This window comes from Dunckerocampus dactyliophorus, chromosome 17, assembly GCF_027744805.1.
Source record: "Dunckerocampus dactyliophorus isolate RoL2022-P2 chromosome 17, RoL_Ddac_1.1, whole genome shotgun sequence".
NCBI classification, from domain to species: domain Eukaryota; kingdom Metazoa; phylum Chordata; class Actinopteri; order Syngnathiformes; family Syngnathidae; genus Dunckerocampus; species Dunckerocampus dactyliophorus.
This window is the reverse complement of record NC_072835.1, coordinates 1314873-1341852: the sequence shown is the minus strand read 5'-3', so window position 1 is coordinate 1341852 and position 26980 is coordinate 1314873. Positions and strand designations below refer to the sequence as shown.

The 26980-nt window shown below is 43.5% G+C and overlaps 3 protein-coding genes across 17 annotated transcripts in view; all 3 read left to right on the top strand.

The window, feature by feature from the left end:
- Positions 1 to 10103, top strand: LOC129170384 (GRAM domain-containing protein 2B-like). Of its 7 annotated transcripts, XM_054757870.1 has the most exons (15): positions 9 to 267; positions 3000 to 3198; positions 3315 to 3446; positions 4639 to 4705; positions 4798 to 4867; positions 4934 to 5037; positions 6079 to 6174; positions 6246 to 6317; positions 6383 to 6463; positions 6606 to 6672; positions 7379 to 7483; positions 7610 to 7694; positions 7811 to 7915; positions 8040 to 8109; positions 9002 to 10099. In XM_054757870.1, exons 2-15 carry the CDS (start codon positions 3116 to 3118, stop codon positions 9038 to 9040), a joined length of 1176 nt encoding a protein of 391 aa, XP_054613845.1. In that variant the 5' UTR covers positions 9 to 267; positions 3000 to 3115; the 3' UTR covers positions 9041 to 10099. The 7 variants fall into 7 exon arrangements, with proteins under 7 accessions (XP_054613844.1, XP_054613838.1, XP_054613843.1 ...); XM_054757869.1 differs by lacking the exon at positions 4934 to 5037 and having other exon boundaries at positions 1 to 267; positions 9002 to 10102; XM_054757868.1 differs by having other exon boundaries at positions 5 to 267; positions 4798 to 5037; positions 9002 to 10102.
- Positions 10104 to 10411: 308 nt separating this feature from the next.
- LOC129170356 (TNF receptor-associated factor 2-like) lies at positions 10412 to 19489 on the top strand. 3 transcript variants are annotated; one of them, XR_008566586.1, is made up of 12 exons: positions 10412 to 10634; positions 11744 to 11958; positions 12053 to 12131; positions 12627 to 12725; positions 13709 to 13870; positions 13951 to 14025; positions 14098 to 14172; positions 15349 to 15903; positions 15967 to 16144; positions 16397 to 16545; positions 16603 to 17510; positions 17825 to 19489. XR_008566586.1 is itself a non-coding variant. In XM_054757789.1 (11 exons), exons 2-11 carry the CDS (start codon positions 11771 to 11773, stop codon positions 16819 to 16821), a joined length of 1779 nt encoding a protein of 592 aa, XP_054613764.1. In that variant the 5' UTR covers positions 10412 to 10634; positions 11744 to 11770; the 3' UTR covers positions 16822 to 19489. The 3 variants fall into 3 exon arrangements, 1 of the variants encoding a protein (XP_054613764.1); XR_008566585.1 differs by having other exon boundaries at positions 17624 to 19489; XM_054757789.1 differs by having other exon boundaries at positions 16603 to 19489.
- A 639-nt stretch (positions 19490 to 20128) lies between these two features.
- The window catches only part of LOC129170059 (tenascin-like), a 47985-nt gene continuing 41133 nt past the window's right edge, over positions 20129 to 26980 (top strand). For 6 of the 7 annotated variants that reach the window (XM_054757227.1, XM_054757221.1, XM_054757224.1 and 3 more), the window contains exon 1: positions 20129 to 20239. The gene's annotated coding sequence lies outside the window, so the exon portion shown is untranslated. The remainder of the gene's footprint in view (positions 20240 to 26980) is intronic. The other variant, XM_054757220.1, reaches the window with a different exon arrangement.

Genomic DNA, 26980 nt, shown 5'->3' with positions numbered 1-26980 from the left:
TGTTGTGCACGAGTGGACATAACATGGGCTTTTGCCTTTGTGGATTATTTTGTGTCGTTCCGGTCGTTTCTGACACGCAAGATGGTGCTGATTAGCACGGCGGGAGGAACGTGACCGGTGAGAGGAAGGATTGTGTTGATAAAAGTACAGCGTCCGTGGTGCCTATTGCGCTGACTTTGTGGATGATTTCAAATTGCACTGACTAATAGGCAAGGTGACCGTTATCATCAATACCCCGAGGACGGAAGACGACGCCATGCCACATGCGTGAGCACAGCTTGGGCTCTGATGTTGTGGATTATTTGTATTTATTTGTCCTGTGCAAGATAAGAGTTATCATTACAGTAATAATAAGGTTTGCATTTATCATAAGACATGTTTAGGTTGCAAGTATGCCTGTGCTTGTGCTTCGGTTTTGACCTTGTGGATTATTTTGAGTCTTTTTGTTTATTTCTAATGTTATCACGAATAACCAGCGGGAGGAAGGTTTGCATGAATTATGAAACGTCTTTACGTCGTGTGTGTGCCTGTGCTTGTGCTCAAGCAACTCTGGCTTTGACTTTGTGGATTATTTTCAATTGCTTGTGGTGATTTCTGATACGCAAGGTGTCAGTTATCACTAATAACCGGAGGACGGAACGGTTGGATTCATAAGACGCAACTATGTCGCCTGTGTGAGTGCGCTCATGCTTGAGCAAGTGAGCAGAGCTTGGGCTTTGACATTGTGGATTATTTTGAGTCTTTTTATGTATTTCTTCTGTGCAAAGTAACAGTTTTGATTATTTTCAGGTTATTTCTAACACGCAAGGTGGCAGTTGTCGTTTATAACTGGTGGGAGGAGTGATGTCATCGAGGAGCGCACCCAGGTTGGGCGTTTGAGTGTTTGAGCTCCTGCTCGTGCGTGAGCCACGATCCAGACCAGGGGTGCCCAAAGTGCCACCAGCTCCTTTTTTCATTGGCCCTCGGCGTATTCTAGTACTAAAACGAGGCATCAGGACCTGAGTAAGGACTATTTGGGACAAAATACATGGAAAATGACTCTTCAAAAATAAAATGGCCGCATCCCTTTTGGATTTTCACGCATCCTGTCATGATGAACGTCGTGTACTGGATTTCGTGTCAACTTGTGGCGGGTGCTGATATTTTCTCACTCTCCGGGGTGGGGGGTTACGCAAGATTTGGTTTGAACACAAATCTGACATGTAGGGTGTTTTTTTTGTGATTGACTTTGTTCTTATTTGTGAGTATACTTTGGCACACACTTGCTTGGTTTTCATCAAATTCATGAAATGTGAAGGAAATCAAAGTGACCCCCGCAGCCTTTAATTGTCCTCGTTGGAAACTCGACTAGTAAGTTGATATTTTATGCTAGGAATGAAATGATGCTGACAGCAGCAGCGAGTGCGGGCGGGGGGGGGGGTCAACCCTTGGCCTGTGCATTGAGTGTGGCCTAGCAGCTGCGTGCATCAGCCCGCCTCCTGCTCTGCATGTCAGAGTCCATGATGATTAATGGCCTCACCCCTTCCACCCCCACTTCAACCCCCAACACCCCTGACATTGCAATGAGTGCTCACACTCGAGCCAAGCAGTTTCCCTCTTACAACACACCATTAAAAAAAAAAACTCCTTGCGGCTTTGCTTGAGGAGTGCATGTGCACGTGCACGGAGGCGTGGGCGGAGGATGGATGGATGGAAGCTGGCGCGGTGTTGGCGTGGCGGTGGTGGTTGACGAGGCCTCGGCGTGCAGGTTCCCAGCCTGTCAGGCGGCTGTCGGGGGGGCGGGGGGGAGTGATTTATGAGCGGCGGACTCGGACCCGTCCTCGCTGGCAGCTCGCTATTGTTACATGTGACGGCTAACGAGGCCAGACGTGCTTTCAAGCACAGCACTTAACACCACTTCAATCTTGGGCTATTTTTGCACTCTCTAACTCTCCTTCTTCCTCTGCTGGAATATCTGACAGCTGCAGAAAGGACATTTCTCTTCCTGTGAAGAATATTGCCTGTACTTGTATGCTGTACAGTGTACTTATACTATGCAGTATGGACAGATACAATGTTTTTATTGCTGTGGCGGCTGTACGACTGCACTTCATCAGGCTAAGGGAGCAAAAAAAAAGTAACTTTAAAAAAATCACGAATCAAGTCATGAGGTACACCTAAGCAATCCAATGTATGGACTATGCTGCCTTTTGCAAATGGATTACTTCGCTTTCTTCTAGGTATTAGTCGTAAATATGTGGATTGTTGTAGTTGTACGGCTTCCCTCGTGAATGACATTTGTTTTCATTTAGCTGATAAACAGGCTGCAGTTTGCCAAGAACCGCAAAGCTGTTGAAAGGGTGTACATTTCGACGCTGCTGCCCTCTGGTGGACGTCCATGTCAATTACAGCAAAATGGCTCCGAGCGTGAGCAACTTGAGAAATGTCATGATTTTGTTTCTGTGGAAAATTTGTTTAATCCTTGATTTAAAGTTTTTTTTTATGACTTGGCAGAGATTGAAGTGACAAAATAAAATGGAGCATTTAAAAAAATAAGACATGGAAAATAAATAGGGTTATGTGAAATAGTAGATACTGAGTAGAGGTGAGCGATACTGCAAATGTTGGTATTAATAATCCATCATTTTCTATGCCGCTTATCCTCACTAGGGTCGCGGGTATGCTGGAGCCTATCCCAGCTGACTTCGGGGAAGGCGGGGTGGTATTAATAATGTCATTTAATATAACATAAGACAATGTAACAATATCGTTAACATAATAAAATAATTCCTCTTTATTACTTATTATTTATTTATTAGCTTGAGAGCGTCAAAATACGACACTGCTCTGATGTAAATGAAATCGATATTTGGATCGGTCCGCCCACCTTCAACATTGAGTTCTGCAGTTCTTTTTGTGACCAGCAGAGGTCGACCCCCCCCCCCCCCCCCCAGTCTCCTCCCTCCCCTTTCCCGGCCCCGCCTCCTCCTCCATTGGGCTTTTTTTTCCTTTTTTCCTAGATTCCTCCGCGTCCAAGTCTCCAGGCCCTCGGGACGTCCTCCTAACACTCCTCGCCGCGGAGTGAAGGTGGCGTGCGGCCGGCAGGGGGTGGAGGTGTCGTGAGGTGGGCTCCAACATGGTGTTGATGGGCGAGCAGGCAGAGCGACCTTTGACACCGCCGACCGCCACGGAGCAACTTCTCCAACCCCGGGGGAGTCGGTGAGTGCGACGGGCGAAGTGAGCGGGAAGGCCCGCCGCCGCCGCTGCTGCTGCTGCCGGTGGTTCCGGAAAGGTTCTTCACGACGCCTGAACTTTTCTGTTGGCTTTTATTTCAGTTCCGAGGCGGAGAATGACGCGCAGAGGAGACGGAGGAGACCCACAGACCTCCAGCTGTGTCTGGACAACGAACCAGAACCCTGCGAGATCCGTAAAAAGACCACCGGAACCAGGTGTCTCCTACCGAGGATGTACAGTAGAAGCTTCACTCATTCACTCATATCATAAGATTATTCATGACCGATAACATTATGATAAGCAATACTAAATCAAATTAAATACAATTCAAAAATAAAAATCATTGTATTTATACACAGAAGATATTGACAAATATTTTATAATTAGAGGACAAAAACATATTCAAAACCAATATTTGTCTAAATATAATCCCAATCTCTAATCATGAACAATAACATGATTATAAGCAACAGCCATGAAAACATACAACACAAATAATTACATTTTCATAAATACAAAACATTGCCAAATAGCTAAATATTTGATGATTGTGAAGAATGAGTGATCCCAGTATTTTACTCCATGAGACTAAATGGAATGCCAACCTTGAATCAGAATGAAGAATAAGAATATTATCGTTATTAGTCGTGCTGAGCCATGTTTCATTGAGACGCTCCATCATTTGGCCAGTAAACAGCAATATTGACTTGATTGGGGGAATAGAGTACAGCAGCCAGTGCTTGTGTCGTGGTACGTCCCAGTACAGCAGCCAGTGCTTGTGTCGTGGTACGTCCCAGTACAGCAGCCAGTGCTTGTGTCGTGGTACGTCCCAGTACAGCAGCCAGTGCTTGTGTCGTGGTACGTCCCAGTACAGCAGCCAGTGCTTGTGTCGTGGTACGTCCCAGTACAGCAGCCAGTGCTTGTGTCGTGGTACGTCCCAGTACAGCAGCCAGCGCTTGTGTTGTGGTACGTCCCAGTACAGCAGCCAGTGCTTGTGTCGTGGTACGTCCCAGTACAGCAGCCAGTGCTTGTGTCGTGGTACGTCCCAGTCCAAAGTCTGAGGACGCCATGGCAAAGTGCGTGTCAACTTTGATTGGTGCTGCGTACGATAAACTATTTAGATGTCAAATCTATGCTGACTTTCCACGTAATGCAGACGTTGATGCTTATTAGCATAGATTTGATAATAAAGCACGGTGGGCACTTGGCTTCATGTGAATTCAAGCTAGTTGTTGAGGTTTGAATGTGAGCGTGTGCTGGCACGACCTTTCTGGAAGCTCATGTTTGTCTTTCCGTGACCTTAAAGAAACATAAATAGTCTTTGTTGTAATTGTAATGCGACACCTGCGGGACTTCACCCAAACAAACACACATTTTCACCTTTGATGGCGTCCTGATTCCCCCCTCCCCCTCCATCTCCCGCAGCCTGAACCCCAGCGAGCAGCTTTCGCCGGCGCCGAGCCCCAGCGGGAAGACGTCGCCGTCCGGCCAGGTGCGTCGCTGAGCAAGCGCGGACTTCCTGTTTGGATCGGTGGAGGCGAGCAGGCAAACAAAGAAACAAACACACGTGTGGTGTCTCTGCAGCTGTCCAAGACCGACGTGCACTTTCACAAGCTCTTCAAGCAAGTTGGCAGACACGAGGCGCTCCAGCAAAGTACGTATGAACCGGCGTACGTCCTCCCTCGTCCAAACCGGACCTTGTCTTTGTGTTCTCCATCAGGCTACACCTGCGCCCTGCAGAGGGACATCCTTTATCAGGGCAGGATGTTCCTCTCTCAAAACTGGATCTGCTTCCATTCTAAAGTCTTTGGCAGGGACACCAAGGTACCAGTCTACTTTCAAAATATACCAGTAACGCTACAGGGTGCGTGAAAAACAAGCAGACTCTCCAGGAAGTAGCCCCGGCCGTTCCAATGGAATCTTTCCATGAAATGTCTTTACCTGCATATGTTGCTACGGACGTCATCCTCCTTGGGTCCATACCAACATTTATTGCATCATCGCATGCATGACGGAACACAGGCCCGTATTCCGGTGGGCAAAAAAACCATCTCTTCCAAAGAATGGAAGGAAAAGTCTTCGTTTTCCGCAGCCTCCTTTTTCAAAAATAACAACTTTACAACGTATTTTATCTTCTTTATCGCAACTCTATATTATTAAAATGACTCATAATGACGCCTCATAATAGTATTATGAGTTTATTCTCATAAAAGTGGGGCTTTTTTCCTCGTTAGAATACGACTTTGTTCTCGTTAAATTAAAGCAGTTTTTTTTCCATTTCTGATGGTTTATTTTTATTTTTTTCTGGTAATTATGACTTTATTCCCATAATATTGTAACTTTTTCCAAAAATGCCAACTTTATTTGTTGTTTTGTTTGTTTCTCATAATATTCCTAATACAGCATATGAATGATATGAATAACATTTCAATGACTGCTACTAATATTCTCATTTTATCCTCGTAAAAATGACGACTTTTTGTTGTTACATTACAACTTTTTTTCTCCTGATGTTTTGGCTTTATTCTTGTAAAATGACTGCAGATTTTTCCATTTTTTTTAAATTCTATTTTTAAAATGTGGCAATAAAAAAACACTTTGGCCTCCCCTGCTCTTGTTAGCGTTAGCGCTGGGGTGTCCAACGTGCAGCATGAGACTCATTTGCTTTTGTCAGCGAAAGCTAAGATGTTGAGGTCAGCTAGCTTAGCATATATTGAGCTCCACTTGCTGTTAGCATCTTGAAGGTACAGCACATCCTTCAAGATGCTAACAGCAGGTGCTAGCATCCTTCAGTTTTTCTGTACGCGTCCCTCAGTGGAAGAAGTTTGGATGTAAAGTTTGCTTAAACGACTTCTTTCTCGTCAGATCGCCATCCCGGCGGCGTCGGTGACATTCATCAAGAAAACCAAAACAGTACTGCTGGTGCCGAACGCCCTGGTCATCGAAACCGCCCGGGAGCAGGTGACGACCCCTCCGTCACGTCTCACGGTGCTAACTCGGAGCGTGACTGTTCCCGCTTCCTGTTTGTCCAGCACGTTTTTGTGTCCTTCCTGTCCCGCAACGCCACCTACAAGTTCCTGCGGTCCGTCTGCGTCCACCTGGAGGTGCGTTGTCGCGCTGCCACGTTTCTTCATCAAAGACTGGTCTCAAACGTGTGAGAACGTTGCAGGTGGAGAAGACGTGCGGCAGCCGCGCCGCCGCCTCCTGCCAGGACAGCTTCCCAGCCGAGATCCCGTCGTGCCTTCCTCTGGTCAGTGCCAACACGGGATGTTTAGATTTTTTTGCATCTATAGAAAGTCGGGCCTTGTTCTCATCACGTCCCCCGCGGCGTCCATTGTACGCCTTCCTGTGTTGCACCGCACGTCTTCTCTGATGACGCCGTGGCCCATCAGAGGCGGCAGGAGATGACGGAGAGCAGCAGCTCCGGATCCCAGACTCCGGATTACGACAAAATGAGCGGTGGGTGCGACGCAACTGATGTCATCTTCGATGAGGGGGTGTCGGGTGTCACTCTGGGAGGGAGTTAGCATGTTTGCATGCCACGTTTCACACATTGTACGCACAAAAAAACATTAATACTAAAAGTCATGAGCAATAACGTTATTATGAGCAATACCCATCAAAATATGCTACATCAATTATTTTATTTTTTATATATAAAACATTTTTTAAAAAATACATTTTTAATTGATTTGACTAAATGACATCCCAGTCTGTAATAATAAACAATAACGTTATTATAAGCAATACCCATCAAAGTATACAACAAAAATAATTACACTTTTTGACAGAAAATATTGAAACATTTCAAAATATTTTAGAATTAGGGAAAATACTACTAATAATAAAGAAACACAAATATTTAGATTTGGCTAAATATCGCTATAATGAACAATAACATGATTGATTATAAGCCTTATAATACCCTTAAAAAAATCAGTTATTGACAGAACATCAAGAATTCCAAAATAGTTTACAATTTGGCAAAAAAAAAACATTTTCTTTTCCTTAAGTTTCAAGAATGTTCAGTGGTTGCATGCTAACAGCAGCTAACTTGTTTTTGTGCTGTTGTTGAGATTGAGGATGTTTTTAGGTTCCAGCTGGCAGGAAGCAGACTTCAAAACGTTGCGTGTGTCTTTTTCCGTGTCTGTGTTTCGTCAAGCAGACTTTGCAGGCCTCCCATTTGTGAGCGCCGGCGTGAAAAGCGGGGAGGTGTCGGTCCTGGCCGACGTTCACCTCCATCCGGGCCCACAAAGCAAGGCCGGCGACGGTACTGCGGTGACTTTGTTGGATGAATGGCTTTTGTTTAGCGTGAACGTCTGTAATCCACCATCATTAGAAAAGGGGCATAGAACTGAACCCTGGGGAACACCTTCTCACTTCTTTTTACGCCAAGGTTCACCCGCCGGGGAGGTGTCCCAGGCGCACAAAGCCTGGCCTCACGTGACCTTGCACTCCATCCTGCTCATCTACTTGTTTCTGTGAGTGCTTTCCTTCCACCACGTGCAACATGACACTTTTCTTCAAACGGGCCTTCGTTCGCAGTCCGACCCGTTCACCCGCCGCCGTCATCGCTGTGCTTTGTGCGTCCCCACAGAGCCGGCGTCATGGTGGCGTCCTCCTGTTACATGGCTTTCAAGATGGCGGCCCTCGAGCATCGTTTGACCTCCATGCTGGCGGCGAGGGAGCACGTGCACAGCCAGTACGAGCCGCACCCACACGCGCACGTCAATAAATGCTATTTCAGTTTCACTTCCTTCGGATTTAAGTCATTTCTTTTCAAAATTAAAAATGATTATCATTATTTGTGCTTTGTCTCCTTGCAGACATGCACTGGGGCCTCAGGACGCGGAGATCTTTGGAGAACTCTCCGCCAACCTCTTCAAGCTGGAGAAGGTCGGTGCGGGTTTCCATGGAATCGTCCACCACACCCGCACACCCGCACCATCCAAGTACAAAAAAGAAGATAACAACGCTCCGTTCTGAGCGCTAAATATGTCAAACGAAGCATTTTGGTGTTTGTAAAGGCCGAGATGTTTGCTCGGGCTTTTGTATTGGATGCATGTGTTCCTAATGAAGTGGCCACAGCAGTCCACCTTTTGATGCTTGACTTCCCTTTACACCAAAGTTAAATACTTAGCCTGCGTTTTTAGTTTTAAAAACATTTTGTTTTTACCAAGCTATCGTCCGTCACGTGGTGGGCGTACACACGGGGGCGGTCTCCTCTAATTAGGGGCGGATCAGAGGTGGTTCACGCCCATTTCGCATCATAAAGCCGGGCTACAATAAAAAAAATAATAATCTGACATTTCAAGAATAAAGTACATTTACGAGACAAAAGCTGCAAATTTACAGGAATAAAGTTGTAAACTTAGGAGAAAAAAGTTGGACAGTTACAAAAATAAAATTATAAATTTATGAGAAAAAAGTATTTCATTTACAAGAAAAAAAGTGGTAAATTTACGAGAATAAAGTTGTACATTTATTCTTGTTGTAAATTTATGAGAATAATGCCTGAGGCCAAAGGTCACATAAGCCCCCCTTTTCATAGCTGTCTCAGGCGATGCCTGTAATAAAGCTACAAGCAACAAACAACAGGCATTGTCATTTTATAGCTTTTTTTCTCGTTAATTTATGACTTTTTCTCATCAATTTGCGACTTTATTCTTGAAATCTCAGATTATTTTGTTTTGTGAAAGTGGCCGTAATCCTCCATCGTACTTTTGCAGTACATAACCTGTACACTGATGATGTTTTTTTATTCTTATCTTTATATATGTGTTCTCAGATTCGAAGAAACCTGCAGAAGCTGCTTGACGACACCTAAAGGAGAGCGTGGTCATGTGACCTGCTGACTGATGTCTTTAAATGACCTTGTGCAATAACAACATCTTCTCCTCTCACCCACTCAGGACCGACGCCGGCGTGTAGTATTTATTAGGGGTGCACGATATCAGGGATTTATGACATCATACTGATAAACCCCATAGCTCCGATAACTGATCATTTCAAAAAAGACTTCAGTGAGGTGAGATTACCGTACTGTGTGGGTGAGCAAATCACCTTTTTCCCTTTTTTCTCCTGCCCGCGACCTTAACGGCCTGTTGTAACTCCCCCTTAGCTCACTTGCAAACAAACATTCACTTTACAAGGAAGGACATTGTAACAAATGCTTCGCCATGAGGGGAAAAACCCCATGGAGAACACAAAAAACCTCATCAGCCCCCTGAAACGCCAGCGCCGCAGCGTTTGAAAAGTGCAAAAGGTGTGCCAGAGACCTCCGTGGCGTCACAGCGGCTGCTCGGAGCGTGTGCCCGAATACAGTGCACCTTGCTGGGCCACAGCAGGTGGCTCCTCCCCCTCTATACTCTGGTTCTCCTGATAGTAGTGATGTCATGATATTTCAACAGGTACACTTGGTCACATCCTCGTTTGTTGCAGTCCTTCTTACCTCCACGTGTGCACACGCTACACTTACATCTAAATACAACAAGTAGATATCAGAAAGTTACCGATATATGAATCTTGAGAAGCATGTAGTTATCGGTATGTGTTTGAAATAAAAGCTATCGCGCATCTCTAGTATTTATGTAGCGTTGTATGGTAAAGCAGGGTAGCACCCAAGCACCATTTCAAGGCTTTCTATGCTGATTTGATGTTGTGAAATTGCTCTTAAATGATGTTTTCTATGTATATAATAATGTACTGTATAGGTAATGTAATAGTACATGTGATTTCATGTCCAATCATGTATGTTGATGACTAGATGGCCTCATGTTACTCCAACGTAGGCATTTCTTGTTTCCAGCGTATCTACAGCAGTTTGTCACGTATTAAAAGAGTCGACCACTTGTGGAGTGAAGGTTTTGTTACATTTACAGCAGACTAGATTTACTGTGTGTAGAACGGTTTTGTTCAACTACATTTTTCATAATAAATAATTCGGTTTTTTTTAGGACTAAATTAACTAGAAAGTGGTTTGACGGGGAGAAAACGACTAGGCTCAAAACGTCTGTAACAGCACCATCTAGTGGACACGACTGTAACTGCACCTGAGAAAGAAACGTAGAAAATGTACCATACAGCGCATGCTCCATGCTAGCGGCTAACGTTTCACCTCAAAGACATGCAAATTAACGTGTTAGAGTAGGCGGAGCTTATAAGTGTTGCCATTAAACATACACGTCTGTTTTGTTTGGGTTCCCGGTGCGCGCCCCCGCTTGCGCGTTCCCGTCGAACCGCTTGTGGTCCCGCCCATCACGTGACGTCACCGCCCGTCGGCAAGAGAGCAATGGCGATGCTGGACAAAAACAGGAGAGCCCGTCCGGGTTGTGTGGCGGGGAGCCCTCCGTCGACGCACATGTGAATGATTTTTCTCTTTCTGCTGACAATGACAGCTCAGCGACACTCAATCTAGCCTGGTAAGTCTCAACCCGTCATCATGGTGCTTCTTCTTGGTGATCATGGTGGTGGTGCTCGCTCTATGCTGCTTCTCCTGCCTGGCGGAGGATGATGGAAAAAGGGGCGTGGCCGCGGGTACCACTTCTGACTCTGAGGATGCTGATGGCTTAGCAACAAGGAGACAATGGCTGCGCGGGAGGAACCAGCAGCTCTGGATGTAAACAAAGGGTGTGGGCCCCAAGCTGGTCCATCGAGGACGGTGACGACCGCCAGAACACAAGATCTGCTCACACTGGATGGGCGCTCACTTAAAATAAAAGGAGACTATTTCCTCCATCTTCATTTTCAATCTTTTCTTTGCTTTCGTGAGGCGATTTGTGTCATTTTTAGCGTTCTTAATTGCCATGCAAGTGTAAAAAGAAGTTAACCACTGTCAAAAAACAAAAACGCTCAGCTTTGAATGTGGATTTGCTTGCGCCACACCTTCTCGTGGGTCGTGTCGCATAAAAGCAAAACAAGCAAGTGTGTGAGTTTTTCCTTTGATATCCTGAACTGACAACTCGCATAGTTTTGTCCAAGCAACTTTAATGGTATGTTTTTTTTCCAAATTTAGAGTTGATTTACACATTTTGTTAACAAAAAAACAACAATCCCAATTTGGATCATCACCAAATTGTAAAAACTGGCACCAAAAAATCGTGAGATTTAGTTTGGTTCTGATTTGTAGGTTTCCATTCTGTACGCAGTTTAATGAAGTGTTTTTTGCAGCATTCTAAATTGGATTCAGTTGTTTCATAGCAAGAACTGATGCTACATTGACATGACAACAACCAAAATGTCCTCAAAAAATGTAGAACATAGAGCCTCGTAGAACCTTGTCAAAAATTACACTTGTAATCTCAAATATTTTGCATCTATCTGTTTTCGGTGCAAACTAGTCTTATGTAAACGTACTCTAATTGGCGGTTGGGATCATTGACAACAGGAAGTGGTAATGCGTAGATACTCAAGTTTTAAAAATAAAACATTTTTTTAAGGAAATCTGTCAAAGAAAAACATCCCATCTTGATTTACTTGACACAAATATCCAACCGAGATTTACCTGTATGTCCGCCGGGTCCTCCTCCAGGTGTGACCGGACGTGTGATCGGGCAGGATGGCCTCTCAGGAGCCGTCGCCTCCATCGTCCATGGAGAGCAACAAGCCGGGCTTCCCCAAGAAGATCCTGGGCAACAAGCTGGAGGACAAGCACCTGTGCAACTGCTGCCACAACATCCTCCGGCGGCCCGTCCAGGCACAGTGCGGCCACCGCTTCTGCTCGTACTGCTTCAACCTGGCCGTCAGGTGAGCCGACCACAGTGATGAACATTCTGTCCAACAAATACCTCTTTCAAAAAAACGGAGCCTTACCATCTTTGTACCGCATGTTGGGTTGTAGTAACGGACCGCACAAGTGCAACGCTTGTATCAAGGAGGACATTTTTGAAGAACCAACGTCGATCCTGAAACAAGGATGTGTGAGTACACACGAGATTCTGAAATGTCTTCCAATATTAGCATCGTATGGTATCAAAGTACTTTGTTACTTGATGATACACTTGACCCATTACTGCATTGAGCCAAATATAAGACAACAGTCTGAAATTATGCACTAAACGTCTCCCTCTGCGAGTCGCAGCTTTTCTTCCTGTCACACACACATACCAGTGACGTATGTCACGACGCTAAGTTTAAGATAATGATAATCGATGCAGCAAACTGTTGAACAGCTATGAAATATGAGGGATTAAATATGATTTCACTGATATTAAGATCATCAACAATATTTTTTGGGTTTTATCTTTTTTTTTTTTTACAAAAACTTATCTTGAAAAAGAGCATATTCATTGTCGTCTTGTAGTAATGGTCGTCTTGTGTTCAGGGAAATGTGGAAATCTGATAGTCTGCTGTCACGTTTTCCCAAGAAGATCACATTACTTTCCTTCCTTTTCATGTCGTTTTGGTTTTAAAAGGCTTTTCCTGACAACGCAGTTCGCAGGGAAGTGGAAAACCTCTCTGCGGCTTGCATTAACGAAAGTTGCACCTGGAGAGGAACCATCAAGGATTACGAGGTGAGTTGACTTGTACGGATGCGCATGCTGAGAATGCCCAATTCCTACCGCCTAAAAATCACAATTCTTTGTGTTTTATCCATCCATCCATCTTCTACTGCTTATCTGGGTCGTGTTGCGGGGGCAGCAGCCTAAGCAGGGAAGCCCTGGCCACTTCGTCAAGCTCCTCTCGGTGGACCCCGGAGCATTCCCAGGCCAGTTGGGAGACATAGTCTCTCCAACAAGTCCTGGATCCTCCCTGAGGGCTCCTACCGGTCGGACGTGCCCTGAACACCTCCCCAGGGAGGTGTCTGGGAGGCATCCTGACCAGATGCCCAAACCACCTCATCTGGCTCCTCTCAGTGCGGAGGAGCATTGAGAAGAGCCTCTAAGGGAGAGTCCAGCCACCCTGCGGAGAAATGCACCCACGATCTTGTCCTTTTGGTCACTCCCCAACGCTCATGACCATAGGTGAGGGTAGGAACGTAGATGGGCCGGTAAATGGAGAGCTTTGCCTTTGGACTCAGCTCCCTCTTCATCACAAAGGACCGATACAGAGTTCGCATCACTGCAGACGCTGCATCAATCCACCTGTCAATCCTTCCCTCACTCGTGAACAATCTTTGTGTTTTACAACTTTTGCAATACCAAAATATGCGATGAGAGCAAGGTGAGATCAAGGAAGTAAAACAGGTATCGCTACAAATCGCATACAGTAAAAACATGGAAGCACTTGGTTCAGATCAGTACAAAGGGGTTCCGCTATAAAGGGGTCCCAAAACATCCAACTTGTATCATCTTTTTCTTAGCACCTTTTCATTGGGGTACTCGTCATAGTAGTTTGGCACACACTGCTGTCCTTTGATGGGTCAGATAGATACCATTTTGCCTGTTTGCGGACAATGTCAGGCAACATCAAAGCATCCAGTCCGGTTGGGCTGGCATGGCATCGTATGTAGGGAGTTTCTAGTCTTGTTTGTGTCCATCTGCTCTGCTTGGCACAGCTGAACCACGAGGGCAAGTGTGAGTTCATGATCGTCCCATGCCCGTCCTGCAAGGAGCGAATTCGTTTCAGCGAGCAGGAGCGCCACAGCGAGCGCGAGTGTCCGGAGAGGACACTCAACTGCAAGTACTGCAAGGAGCCCTTTCACTTCAAAAACATCAAGGTGGGATAAGCGCCAAACACTTTGCGAGGGTTGGTTGTTTTTTTGCGTTGGGTATTGCAGGGCGTCTGTTTGCTTCTCAGGCGCATGATGAGATCTGTCCCAAGTACCCGATGATCTGCGAGGGTTGCGCCAAAAAGAAAATACCCAGGGAGAAGGTGAAAAAGGATTTGCGAGTCTTTCTGATTCTACAACTGATGCTTCATGAGTTTCTTTATCATGTCTTTCAGTACGTGGACCACATTAAGTTCTGCAGCAAATTCAGGACGCCGTGTCGCTTTCACGTCGTCGGATGCGACATGTCTGTGAGTGACCGCCTTCTCCTTGTGGAATTTCCCTGATCTTGTCCAGTCCTGTTAACCCTGAAGACTGGTTGGTGTCTGTGAGACTGGGGCCATGTTGTGGGGGAGTCAGTCCAAATCAGAGCGTTCTCATTCTGTTGGGAGTTTCTTCTTTACGAGTGCCGCACACTGGAGACGACGTCGCCTCTAGTCCATTCATTTTCAATGGAAACTGCGCGACAGCGTGATTATCACGAGTCACTGTCCAACCATGCGAAATTTGTGTGTGTTAAATTTTGTGCTCGTGCATGTCACCATGCACAAGCCATCTCAGAAAGTTGAAACATTTTTCATTGCTGTCGCCTTGACGAGGATCAATCAGTGTGAGTTTCATTAATCGACCAATGAGCGGACAGGATGTTAATCAGTACGCTCTTGCAGGTAAACATGGTGATTTCCTGGAGCTATTTGACGTTTCTAAAAGAGAATATAGAGGTATAGGGAAAAAAGCAGCAGCATGGAAACTCATTGGCGCCAGAGTACACGGACATTTATGTAAGTTTATCTTCAATACTAGCAAGGTCTGGTACTATCAAGATTACTCGATCAACACCGGACGCTTTTCCTCCTCTGAACTATTTTGATAACCCCCAAAAAACCGTGGGAGACTTGTAATTCACTCTGGATGTGAGCGCGTTGCTGACCTGTGTAGCTGTTCACAGCCGCTCGTGTTGCCGATGAGTTTCGCCAATCGCTGTTGTTTGTCGCCTGGCCGTGCGTGGTGCCCATGAGAAGGAAGGTTGTCATTGTATGATTTGGTGTTTTTCATGTGTTAAGACGTCATGTCTTAACTTAGTCCCGTTCGTGTTGACAACCCGTCAATCAACACATAAAGTCGTGGTTCACCTCGGCCTTATGACTCAAAAGTGGACAGTTGACCTGGACGTCGCTGTAGTCACCATTGTACTACTACACAGGAAGCTCAATAGCTAGACAACATCGCCCATTCATGTCTTTGACCAAAGTCACAAGTAAATGTGCAAACAATGGCTCATTTCAGTTTCCATTATGTCGTCCACCAGTCCGAGGGGTGTTGAGATAGACGGGTTCCACTTTAAGAGGGAGAACGTTTCTTGAGGTAACTCTTGCGAATGAGCAATTGATGAACAAAACAGCCTTCAGCCAGCGTCTTGCCCGCAGGTTGAGAAAGAGAAGACCCATGACCACGAGCGTGCTTTTGCCTACGAGCACCTCAACCTGCTGCTGCACTACATCATGGGCATGAAGGTGAGCATGGAGGGGCTGCAGCCGCAGGGTCTGGAGGTGGCGGGACACAAACTGGTGGAACTGCAGCAGTCCCTCAGGGAACTGGAGGCCCGTGTCTCCCAGCTCAGCACCACCTCCTCCGGGCCTCCCGTGCAGGGAGCCGCCGCCTCCTCCTCCTCCGGCTCGGGCTCGTGCGCCTCGGCCCCCCTGCCCCCACCTCCCACTCTGGCGCCCACCCTCTCCGTGTCTACCTCCTTCACGCCACTGCCCAGCTCGGTGGGTGCGGCACTGGAGCTGCAGCTCCACAGCGAGAAGACCAAGGTGGCTGAGCTGGGCCGCCGATGCACTGAGCTGGAGGTAAAGTCTGGCACCTTTGAAAACGTGGTGTGCGTCCTAAACAGAGAAGTGGAGCGTTTCGCCACCACCATGGAGGCCAGCAACCGCCAGCACAAGCTGGACCAGGACAAGATTGAGGCTCTGAGTAACAAGGTCAGCCGGCATGAAACATTCTAAAGTCTTTGCAACAGACTGAGCAGAGAACTGGCCTCACAGGTGCGGCAGCTGGAGAGGACGGTGGGGCTGAAGGACCTGACGGTGGCAGAGATGGAGGGTCGGCTCAGGGAAATGTCTGCCACGACCTTTGACGGCGTCTTTGTCTGGAGGATCTCTGATTTTGCCAAAAAGAGACAGGATGCCATTGCAGGTCGTGCCCCAGCCATGTTCTCGCCAGGTACAAACATCTATGAGTTGATATCCTGGCCCCCTTGTGCAACATTTACATTTTCAGTGGCTAGTCCATCTATACTACTGTATTATATACGTGTATACTGTATGGTATACGTGTATCCAGGTTTGCCTAGATATCCTGCCTTAAAAGATGCTGTATATGCTGAAATGTCAGGGCTGTGTGCACTTTTGTGGAATACAGTAGATGTTTACTTGAGGCTGTTATAATTCTATAGTCTGAGTTCCTGTCTCGCAGCCTTCTACACCAGCAAGTACGGCTACAAGATGTGTCTACGCATCTATCTGAACGGAGACGGGACGGGGCGAGGCAGCCACCTGTCCTTGTTCTTTGTGGTTATGAGAGGACTTAGCGACGCTCTGCTCAAATGGCCCTTCAACCAAAAGGTAAAGGTCACCTTTTGAACGTGTCTGAAACAAGGCGGTCACCGTCGTCTCATCCAGGTGACGCTGATGCTGCTGGACCAGAGCAACCGTGAGCACATCATTGACGCCTTTCGCCCCGACGTGACCTCCTCCTCCTTCCAGCGGCCCGTGAGCGAGATGAACATCGCCAGCGGCTGTCCACTCTTCTGCCCGCTCTCCAAGCTGGACGCCAAAAACTCCTACATCCGCGACGACACCATCTTCATTAAGACCATCGTGGACCTCACTGGCCTCTAGAGGGGCCCCTGCAGGGGTGCTTGGCTTCCATTATGAGGCGTCTCCTTGAACCGGAGCTTTGTGGTAAGCTTCATTTTAGCTCCACGGTGATCCCCACGGGGCGCCGTTAGCGTCCCCTTTGCAGCTTTAGGGAGACAAAACGGTTTGCTCAGCCCGGACGCCGCGGTTGCGGTTGTCGGCGAGAACATCCGTCATCACTGTTTGTGTCAGGTGCTGCACTTTTCCACATTTTCTTTCCACATCCCCGGAACGTCACGGCACTCGGGTTTTTGCTTGCAGGACACCAGAGCGGCAGGTTGGGGGTGGTGTTAAGCGGACATCCGAGAGCGGTCCGCACAGTGTTGTGGTGATAGATGATTACAAGGTGGAGTTTTTGCTTCTTCTTCTTCAGATTGTCGGTATCGTGAGCCTTCTTCATTCTCGTGTTGAGTACATTTTGCATAGACAAACGTGGAGTTATGTGATCAACAAGGCTTTTCTTTCTTTGAACGTGCATGCTGAGTGTGAAGTGCGCCTTATCTCCATGGAGCGTAGTAGCAGACATCTTGCCTGCATGTCGGGTTAGTGTTAGAGGCAGGGTTAGGGTTAGAAAATTAGAAGCAGGGTTATGGTTAGAAGCAGAGTTAGGGTTAGAGCAGGTTTGGGTTTAGGGTTAGAAGGTTAGAAGCAGGGTAAGGGTTGGAAGAAAGGTTTAGGGTTAGAGACAGGGTTAGAAAATTAGAAGCAGGGTTAAAGTTAGGGTTAGAAGCAGGGTTTGGTTTAGGGTTAGAAAGTTAGAAGCAGCGTAGGGGTTAGAAGAAAGGTTAGGGATAGAGGCAGGGTTAGAAAATTAGAAGCAGGGTTGGGTTTAGGGTTAGAAGGTTAGAAGCAGGGTAAGGGTTGGAAGAAAGGTTTAGGGTTAGAGACAGGGTTAGAAAATTAGAAGCAGGGTTAAAGTTAGGGTTAGAAGCAGGGTTTGGTTTAGGGTTAGAAAGTTAGAAGCAGCGTAGGGGTTAGAAGAAAGGTTAGGGATAGAGGCAGGGTTAGAAAATTAGAAGCAGGGTTGGGTTTAGGGTTAGAAGGTTAGAAGCAGGGTTAGAAGAATGGTTAGGTTTGGGGTAAGGGTTAGTGTTACAAAATTAAAAGCAGGGTTAGGGTTAGAATCTAAGTTAAAGTTAGCGTGAGAAGCAGGGTCCAGGTGAGGGTTAGAAGGATAGAAGCCTCCATCCGTTTGACGTTCGTGCTCGTTCCGACTTGGGGTTGTGACCGGTGCTTTGGTACATCTGTGGAAGATACAGTGGAGTTAGCGAGGTGTCCGAGGCGCAGACACGTGTTTTTGTCCCTGTGACGGACACACACAGCCGGAGTTGTCGTAAACCCCCACAACCCCCCTGCGAAACGCTCACTTGCTCGCACCTAGACAGGTGGCGCTATTTTGCCATGACGACCTCTCCCCTACAGAGTCCGTCGAGAGAAGGAGCTCTGTTTTCTGTGATTGCGATGCTCCTGAGCTGTTGTGTGATTCTAATAATATATACCATTTGTTGGCGCATCTGAAATGAGACAAAAAAAACAAAGATTGTCGTACTTTGTGGCACTGTAGGTTGACTAAATAGCAGCTTGATTGTGTTCCGCTTTTTGAACTCTTTAGGGGTTTTCCCGCTGGCCTGTTTTCAAACCAGTCTCGACCTGTATTGAAGCCTCTCTGTGCATGGGAGGCTTTAATTCCTAAGCATTTATTTGTATTTGTTTGGAGGAGAAATATGGTAGAATAGCTATTATGTTATACCTGGCCACGCCCTGACATCAGAGGCGTCGGCATATATAGTCACAGCAATGTATAAATACGTATATTTCATATCATAATGCTGAAATAATCTATATATCTGTGTTAATATGTATTATAATAATAGTATTACTGAATACGCTATTAATTCTATATCTATATATCATGTGTTTTGTTTGTCGAGATGGTTTAAACAGGCCAGAGCCGATCCTGTTAGTGCAGTATGACTCCTGCTTAGAGTGCAATATGATATTTTGAAGGGTTTACACAAGGGGTGACTTATTCATGGCTGTTTGTTTACATTGCAGCAAGCCACTTTGAACTTTCCCAGTGACCATGTTGCGGATGACGCAAATAGGTTAGAAAATTGTTTCTGTGTCAAAAATCCTTGTATGCTTCGTGGGTTCATAAGCAAGCATGCAAACAAGCATTACAATTACAGGATTAAAAACAATGATAACTTCATGTCGTGCCAAAATCAAGTATTACCTCCATGTTGTGTTGTTATTTTTCACCTTCTATGCCAACATGTTGCCAAATATGAGCTGCTGTTTATTTGTTTATTTTGTGTGGATGCAGTTTCAAATGATGCATGGGTCACTGGCACCAGAGGAGTTTCATTTTTATTATTTTTTTTATATATCCACATATTACAGTTACTCCCATGTAATCTGAATGTAACCCTTTACACCAGTGACAACAAATAACTATTCTGTCATGTAATGCAGTTGACTGGGATCAACTTTCTTTGTGCACTTTGCATTTAGTTCAAACAGGGTATTTCTTTTTATTTCAATGTATTTATGTACCTTGAAGTCAGAGCCATAGAAGTATTCTCATGTTGATATATGTTGATGTGTCACGCTAAAAAGGAACTTGCAGTCTGTAATAAAAGTTTGGTGATTTTAACTTCATTGTTCTTGTTTTCACATTAAAAGCAAATGTTTGACTGTATGAACCTTTCAGTCGATACAACAGGTGGCGCTAGGCACTTATAAAAACACTGTTGCAGCCCGCAATTACACCAAAGAAAATAGAATATCAGCCAGTTGTAGGACACTATACTGATTACTAGAGGTGGGCCATACTACACATTTTGGTATCAATCCGATACGAAGCACATACAGTGCCCGTACTACAGATACACTTACTTTTGAATTTGAAAAACTCTGATTTTTGCCTTTACTTTGTTGATCATGATTATAATCACAATAAAACACCGTAGGCCGTCCAAAAATAGCTCTAACAACAACTTATTTTGAATAAGTTAACAATATGTACTAAATACAATGTAAGTCAACAAAATAATACAATTATTTCATTTTATTACATACAATTGTTTGAGCAAAATAACTTTAGTACTGCAAAATAACTCAAAAGGTAAGACCACTACTCATTTTTGACCCCCAAATCCTTCTGTGCCCAGGGTCTTATTCTCTGAGTATGTCAATAATATTAAAATAGATCTGCGCAATCAAGGAAACGTGAAATCAATATCATCGAGCTAGTATCGATTCAAGACTGATACCCGTATCGACATATAGACACTCGAAGGCTCCACCCGCTGATGACTTGTTAGTTCGGCCTTGGAAGCAGGAAATGGGCGAGTTAATGAGAGATAACTTGCTCGGTGATGACCTTTGCTTGCATTATGTATGTAAAGTTTAAGTACTAAAATTAGCTTCACTCTGTAGATTTATGCTGTTTACTGCTAGTTTAGCGTCACTTTAAAATCGTACCTGCGGCTAGCTAGCTTAGCTCTGCTAGCTCGAACGACATCTCTGCACACTTGTTAGAACGTTTGTTTTTCAGTAAACAGCTCTTAAAATCAACACTTAAGACAATTTATTTCTTCATCAATGTGATGGTACACTAACGGTCAATTTAGTTTTTTTAAAGTATGATTTGCACCTTTATTACGACTGTCTACAAGAAGTGTTCGTCTTTTTCCTGTATTGGAATGATGCGGACTGGACGCTACTTTGCCAAGTTGCCTCCAGTGGCACCAAGCTGTTCTACATGTTCATTGCTAATTTTAAACGTATACTGACATGGCGAAGCCCGCTGCTTGAGTCATATTGTTTATTTTTGTGACTTAATTTATCTTCAAAAATGTGAGTTTTTAGTTTTATAAATGTGCCGTTTAATCATTTTGCAAGTCACTGATGTGGCATGCCCACTGATCTGTACGAAAAAAATCTGGATAGCCCATTGGTCAATGACTTGTGACGCCACGCGGCCACTATATTGCCACTCCCAAGAAACACTTCTCGGACAATGACTTATGTGAGAACTTGTGAGTTGTTAAGTGTGTTGTTAGTTTGTTAGCCACTCACACTAAATGCAAGGTTAGTCTTCAGACTAACCTCGCACAACGGGTGTGCTTGAGCTTAGTCCTAAGGACTCGGGTATGATCATTTTTAAACATTCTGTGGATATCATACCATACCTGAGTCATAAGGGCTTTACATGGGGGCCGTGGGGGCTATGTAAACAAACAACCACCACTAGACTACTAAATCATTTGCAGTTGCTTGCAAATATAAAAAAATACGTTTTTTTTTTGTTTACCCGAATTTCAAATGAACCCCCACATGGAGACAATGTTTATATATTATTACATATTATATTACATATTATTCCTGTGGTTTTTGTTAAAATATATTTCTATATCAGAAAAGAGCTTATTTCTATTTCATAACACAAACAAAAAAATCATCAAAATGTTAAATGATTTTAAAACTTGTCTCTTTTATGATTCATATTTTGTACAGACGAGAGCATAGTGAATTGTATGAAAGTAAAACAAAAAGTAAAGGATCATGACCATGGATTTTAGTGGAAAAAAGGGATGGGATATGCAGTTCAAATGAAAATCTCTTTCTAGAGGAGTAAAACTATCATTGCTATAGGGGAGTGCTGAGCCAGGGTGCACAGTAGAATTTTGTTCCAAAGGCAATGAGAATTGGAAGGGAAAAAGTACATTTAATATAACCAAAAGATAGAGAATAACGTATCAAATGGTTTTTAAGGGACGAAGGTTGCGTTACTTGAAGGAATGGGAGAATCTCCCCGCTTTTTAATGTCAAATATAGATGTTCTGTTAGCCTCTTCATCTGGCCTCTCGTGCGTGCGCTGTGGCGTCAGCGGCTTTCACGGGCGCGTGCGACGTATGATCTATCCAGATTTTTTTTCGTACAGATCAGTGGACATGCCACTGTCATGCTCTAGTACATGTGTGTCAAACTGGTGCCATGGAGGGCCGAGACGCTGCAGGTTTTCTCCAACCAGTTTCTTCAGCAGGTGATTTAATTGATGAGCTCCTTCCCTCAAACTGAAGGTGTTGATCATTAAAATCACCTGCTTTAGTGACTGGCTGGAAAGAAAACCTGCAGTGTCTCGGCGCTCCATGGCATGAGTTTGACACCCCTGCTCTAGTAGTTCAAGGCATGTGTCTTTCCAACTTTGCCCACTAGAGGGTACTGTGAGCCCCGAATGACCTTATCCAGTGGCGCACTATCCAAAATAGCATCGTCCAGGTAAACAGCAGCTCTATTGTTCTCCTCCCACTGGCAGTTACATTTGCAAGAATAGTTTCCAAATTGCAGGTTTTAATATTGGAATTGACCCATGTTTCCTTCGTGGGCAGATCTCCGGTGCAGAGAAAATCCAGAGCTCTACACGTTATGCTTTCAAGTCGCGTACATCCCGTAACTCCATATATTTTGTATGAGCAACCCATATTTGAAGTTTTTAAAGTTACAAAGTGATGCAAGCTGGCAAAGCATGTTACTTGGTTGTTGCATCAGCGGTTCATGTAATATTTACACTTCAGCATAAGTAGATTTGACTACATACAGTATGTTATAGATTTTTCAATCAAAGCGCGTGGTTGGCTATTTTTTGATTGTTACTGTATTGCTAGTGTACCGTATACTCGCTGGAAACAAGTGTCCACCGTGCTGGTGGCTCATGGGGTGTCCTCATTTATTAGTTTGTGTAAGCTAACTCCTCTACTCCAGAACGGCTGCACACAAAAGCAATACGAAACACACCACATGGCGGCGCTGTTCTTAAACCCCAAAGTTTGGCTCCCCTATGTCAGATTGGCCTGAAATTTCTCACACTTCTTGTAATTCTGACTTTATTTGGGTAATGTTTTGACTTTATTCTCGTAATATTATAACTTTTTCTCCAACCTAATTTTCCAAAAATGACAACTTTATTATTTTTTTAGTTTGTTTTTTATAATATTACATCCTTTAAACAAAAGTCTTTTTGTCATTAGTATTTCAACTCTATGCTACTAAAAGTACATTATTTTTATTCAGAATATTACAAGTTTATTCTCATTAAATTGTGATTTTTCTTTGCTAGAGCTTTTTTCTCTTAATATTTTTGACTTTATTCTTGTAAAAACAAATCTATTTCTGCAGTTGCTTATTAATATATCATTTTCCAAATGTTTCACCTTTCTTCTTGTAAATTTTCTTATCATAATTATGACTTTATTCCTGTAATATTTTGACTTTATTCCCATAGTATTGTCATTTTTTTCCCCAACCTAATTTTTCAAAAATGACAGCTGCATTCTTTGTTTTGTTTCTCATAATATTATGACTTTTTTGAGTTAGGAGTATTATGAGTTTTTTTTCTTTAATATTTCAACATTATGCTCCTAAAACAACATTATTTCTCTTCATTCTCATGAAATTACAACTTTTTTGGAAACTTTTTTCTCTTAAGATTTTGACTTTATTCTTGTAAAATTACTGCAAATTTTTGCTGTTGTTTTTTCCCCAATTGTTTCAACTTTCTTCTTAAATAATCCTTGTCATTTTTTTGGGTAATATTCTGACTTTATTCCCATAATATACTGTAACTTATTTCCCCAACCTAATGATATCTTTATTTTGTTTTGTTTGTTTCTCAGAATTTTTTGCTGCTAAAATAACATTATTTTTCCTCATTGCATTACGACTTTACTCTCATAAAATTGCAACTTTATTTCTGGTTAGGATACAACTTTTTTTTTTTTTACTTTATTCTCATAAAATAACAGATGTTTTTTTTTTCATTTCTGCTGTTGTTTTTTTCCCCAACTTTTTATTTTTTTTTGTCCATTTCTTTCTTGTAATATTTAGACATTATTCTTGTAACATTATAACTTTCTTCAGAATCAAATTTTTTATTTTTTTTAAATCACAATTTTATTCATTGTTTTGTTTGTTTTAATATTTTGACTTTATTTTTGTAAAATTACTGCTGATTTTTCCATTTTTGCTGGACACCCCCGGCTTAGGTTTTCTTACGTTTGGGTTTCCGCCTGACCTTTTGTAAGAAATAATAATGAAGACTGACGTACCGCTGTACTTATACCTGATGCATTCAACATAAAACCCGCTTGTCAGGCAACATTTAAAGTTATTTTTTTGCATTTTTGCTGTTTTTAAACCTATTTTTAGAATGTGCTGCTGACCAGTAAAAAACTGCCGTGGGCTGCAGTTTGGACACCACTGCTTTAGTGTGTTTTGTACGAATTTTGGTACGCACGTTTCGGGGACGTGTAAGTAAAATTTGAATGTGATTGGCTGAAAAACATGGCCGCCATCAAGCAAAATGTCACTGAGCATTTGTGCATTGCATGTATGCCAGCGTGCCTTCTGAGGCGTTTTGGCACGCAGCTTCAACCAAACCACAGAGCAGTAAAGGCAACACAAGCCAGATGCTGAGGGTGAGCAAAGTTTGCATCCCTCAGACTAAACAGTCGACGTTAATGACTGCGTTATTTACGAGGTGTTCTGCAGCGTTCCAACGGTGTCCCACTCTGACTCGTTAACCGTGAACCAGGTCACCCCCCCCCCGAGGTCATGTCAATACATAATTAAAAACAGGACACAGACGGCCTCCCTGGTCTCAAGCGCAGCGGATGGAGGGCTTTGTTCCGTATAGCATATGTTGAATAGATTCCTACTATTAGAGATCATCCAAATGCTCCTTTTGCCTCAACTTGATACGTCTTCAAAGACAGCAACTCCAGTCACCACCCCGGGAAAGCATCTGACTTTTATTCATGACATTTCCCTTTTCAGCGATCAGATGTCGTGGAGATGTGGGGAATACCGACATTCCGGTCCGCTGTAGACTTCCATGCTGCGTTAAATGTGAAGTACGGTAGAGACTTCCACAGTAAAATCACAATCAATGCCAGCGACAGCCTGGAGGTACGACAACCGATCGATGACAAAACCAAAAAAAATCAATGAAACTGAATTGCACAACGTTAGTAAGACACGTTATTGTTGGTTTATGGCTTCATTTTAGTATTTCAACATGCATGCAAGTTGTGATTTTAAAAAGAAGAGATAGGCGGCATTATGAATGATCCTCACTGATTGCTTTTGCAGGACGTTTAGCGAGTGAAGATCGCTTTTGTGGTTACTGTATCACCCCTTATCTCCACACAATACGTCAGATATGGTATTGTACCACCATGAAAGCTTTAAAAGTCAGAAATGGACTAAAATAGAGACTAGAGAAAGTGGATTATGCATTCTATTAACATTACCACTTTTTTCTTGACAAAATAACATTTTATTTTTATACACTCGCCTAAGAAAAACCCCAACAACTCTATTCTCGGGCGTTTTTGTTTATTTGCATTAAAAAATCGACTATACAATTGTTTGACAAAAAATACTATTTTATTTTTGCAACACTGACTTCTTTTCTTAAAACCAACATTATTATTGGAAGATTGCATTTTTTTTGCTAAAAAGCGCAACTTAATTCTTGTAACAGCACGTGTTTTTTATTTTTTTATTTTATTGATATAACTTCTTTTCCTGAAAAAATTACATTTTTTCAAACTTTTTATACAACGACTGTCATACAAAATATTGAATTTTCTAATTTAACACAAAGTTTGTTTTTGTTACATTTACTTAAAAAAAAATTATTCTGGGAAGATTTTTTTCTTTCTAAAAAAAATCACTTTATTCTCAAAACTTTTTTTCTTGTGCGGTTGCAACTTGTCCTCACACAAAGTAAGACCTCCAATACTACCACTGATTTGACTGAATTACCACTTTTACACTCAAATTGTGACCTTTTTATTGTGACTAATAAAAAGGTTTGCTAAGAAAAGTGAAGTCCACGCCCATACAGGCGAGGCCACGCTCGTCATTTAAAGAGACAGGCGCACATGCTGCGTTCAAGAAAGAAAACGTCACCACAATACTAAAAAGCATAAATAAAGTTGACGTAGTCTTGTACACATTGAACCTCGTCACAGGCCTAATGGCTCAAATGTCCTATTTTTAGCTCATTTCATAGAGAAGTCATTTATTGATCCCACCAGGAAAATGAAGGAATGAAGCTGCAGAAGAGCAGCATATAGGATGACTTCATTTGAAGAAAATATGATGAACAAGTGCAGTTTATGAGCATACCTCCACACTAAGTCACCTTTTAACCGCTGTGGATTGTGGGCGGTAAGCCACCCTGTCACCCTATCATCCGCCCAGCGCTATTCTCAGTTTGCTTGTCATAACTGAGAAGGAAAGTCCATGACCGGCCGTATAAATCTGTTGCCAAATCAGGTTAACCTCTAACCTCCAGCGTATTTATGATTTAAAGCAGGGACGCCGCTCAGTCCACAGGCGAATATTTCACACTTTTCTCCGACAGTTATGCTGTTTTCATGCCCTGCAGGGTCGTCATGTGGCCCGACGGGTATTGAAATAATCATTTCCTTGGTCTTTTTCTCATTGGCTGCCTTCTTTTGGCTGATATTTACCTTTTTGGAAACCGTGACACAAAATAATAAAGAAGCAATTTGTCAAATAGCCCCTTTTGTGTTGAACGCATCAAGTAGAGGTGCCTTGTGTGCACCTCCGTCTTCCTTATTCATTTGTACAGAAACCCAAACGTACCAATAACAGGGGTGTCCAAAGTGTGGCCCGCGGCACATTCTAAACCAGGGGTCACCAACGTGGTGCCCGCGGGCACCAGGTAGCCCCCACGACCACATGAGGTGCCCGCAAGCCTGCTTTTCATTCAGGTTTCCAGTTAATAATGAAAGAACAGTAGAAAGAAATGCATTGTGAAATACAACATGTGAGTTGTGGACACCAGCATTTTGTTCATGTTTGGCTTCAAAAAAAGCTCTGAAAAGAAATGTTACAAAAATGAGTAGCTCTTGGCCATTTTCATTTTGTACAAGTAGCTCTCACAAGGACAAACCTTGGTGACTCCTGTTCTAAACATATCATGTAAAAAAAACCAAAAACAGCTAAATTTAATTTAAAAATCAGCAGTAATTTTTACTCAAATAAAGCCAACATATGACGAGAAAAAAGTTGTAATCTAATGAGAAAAAGTCCTAATTTTACA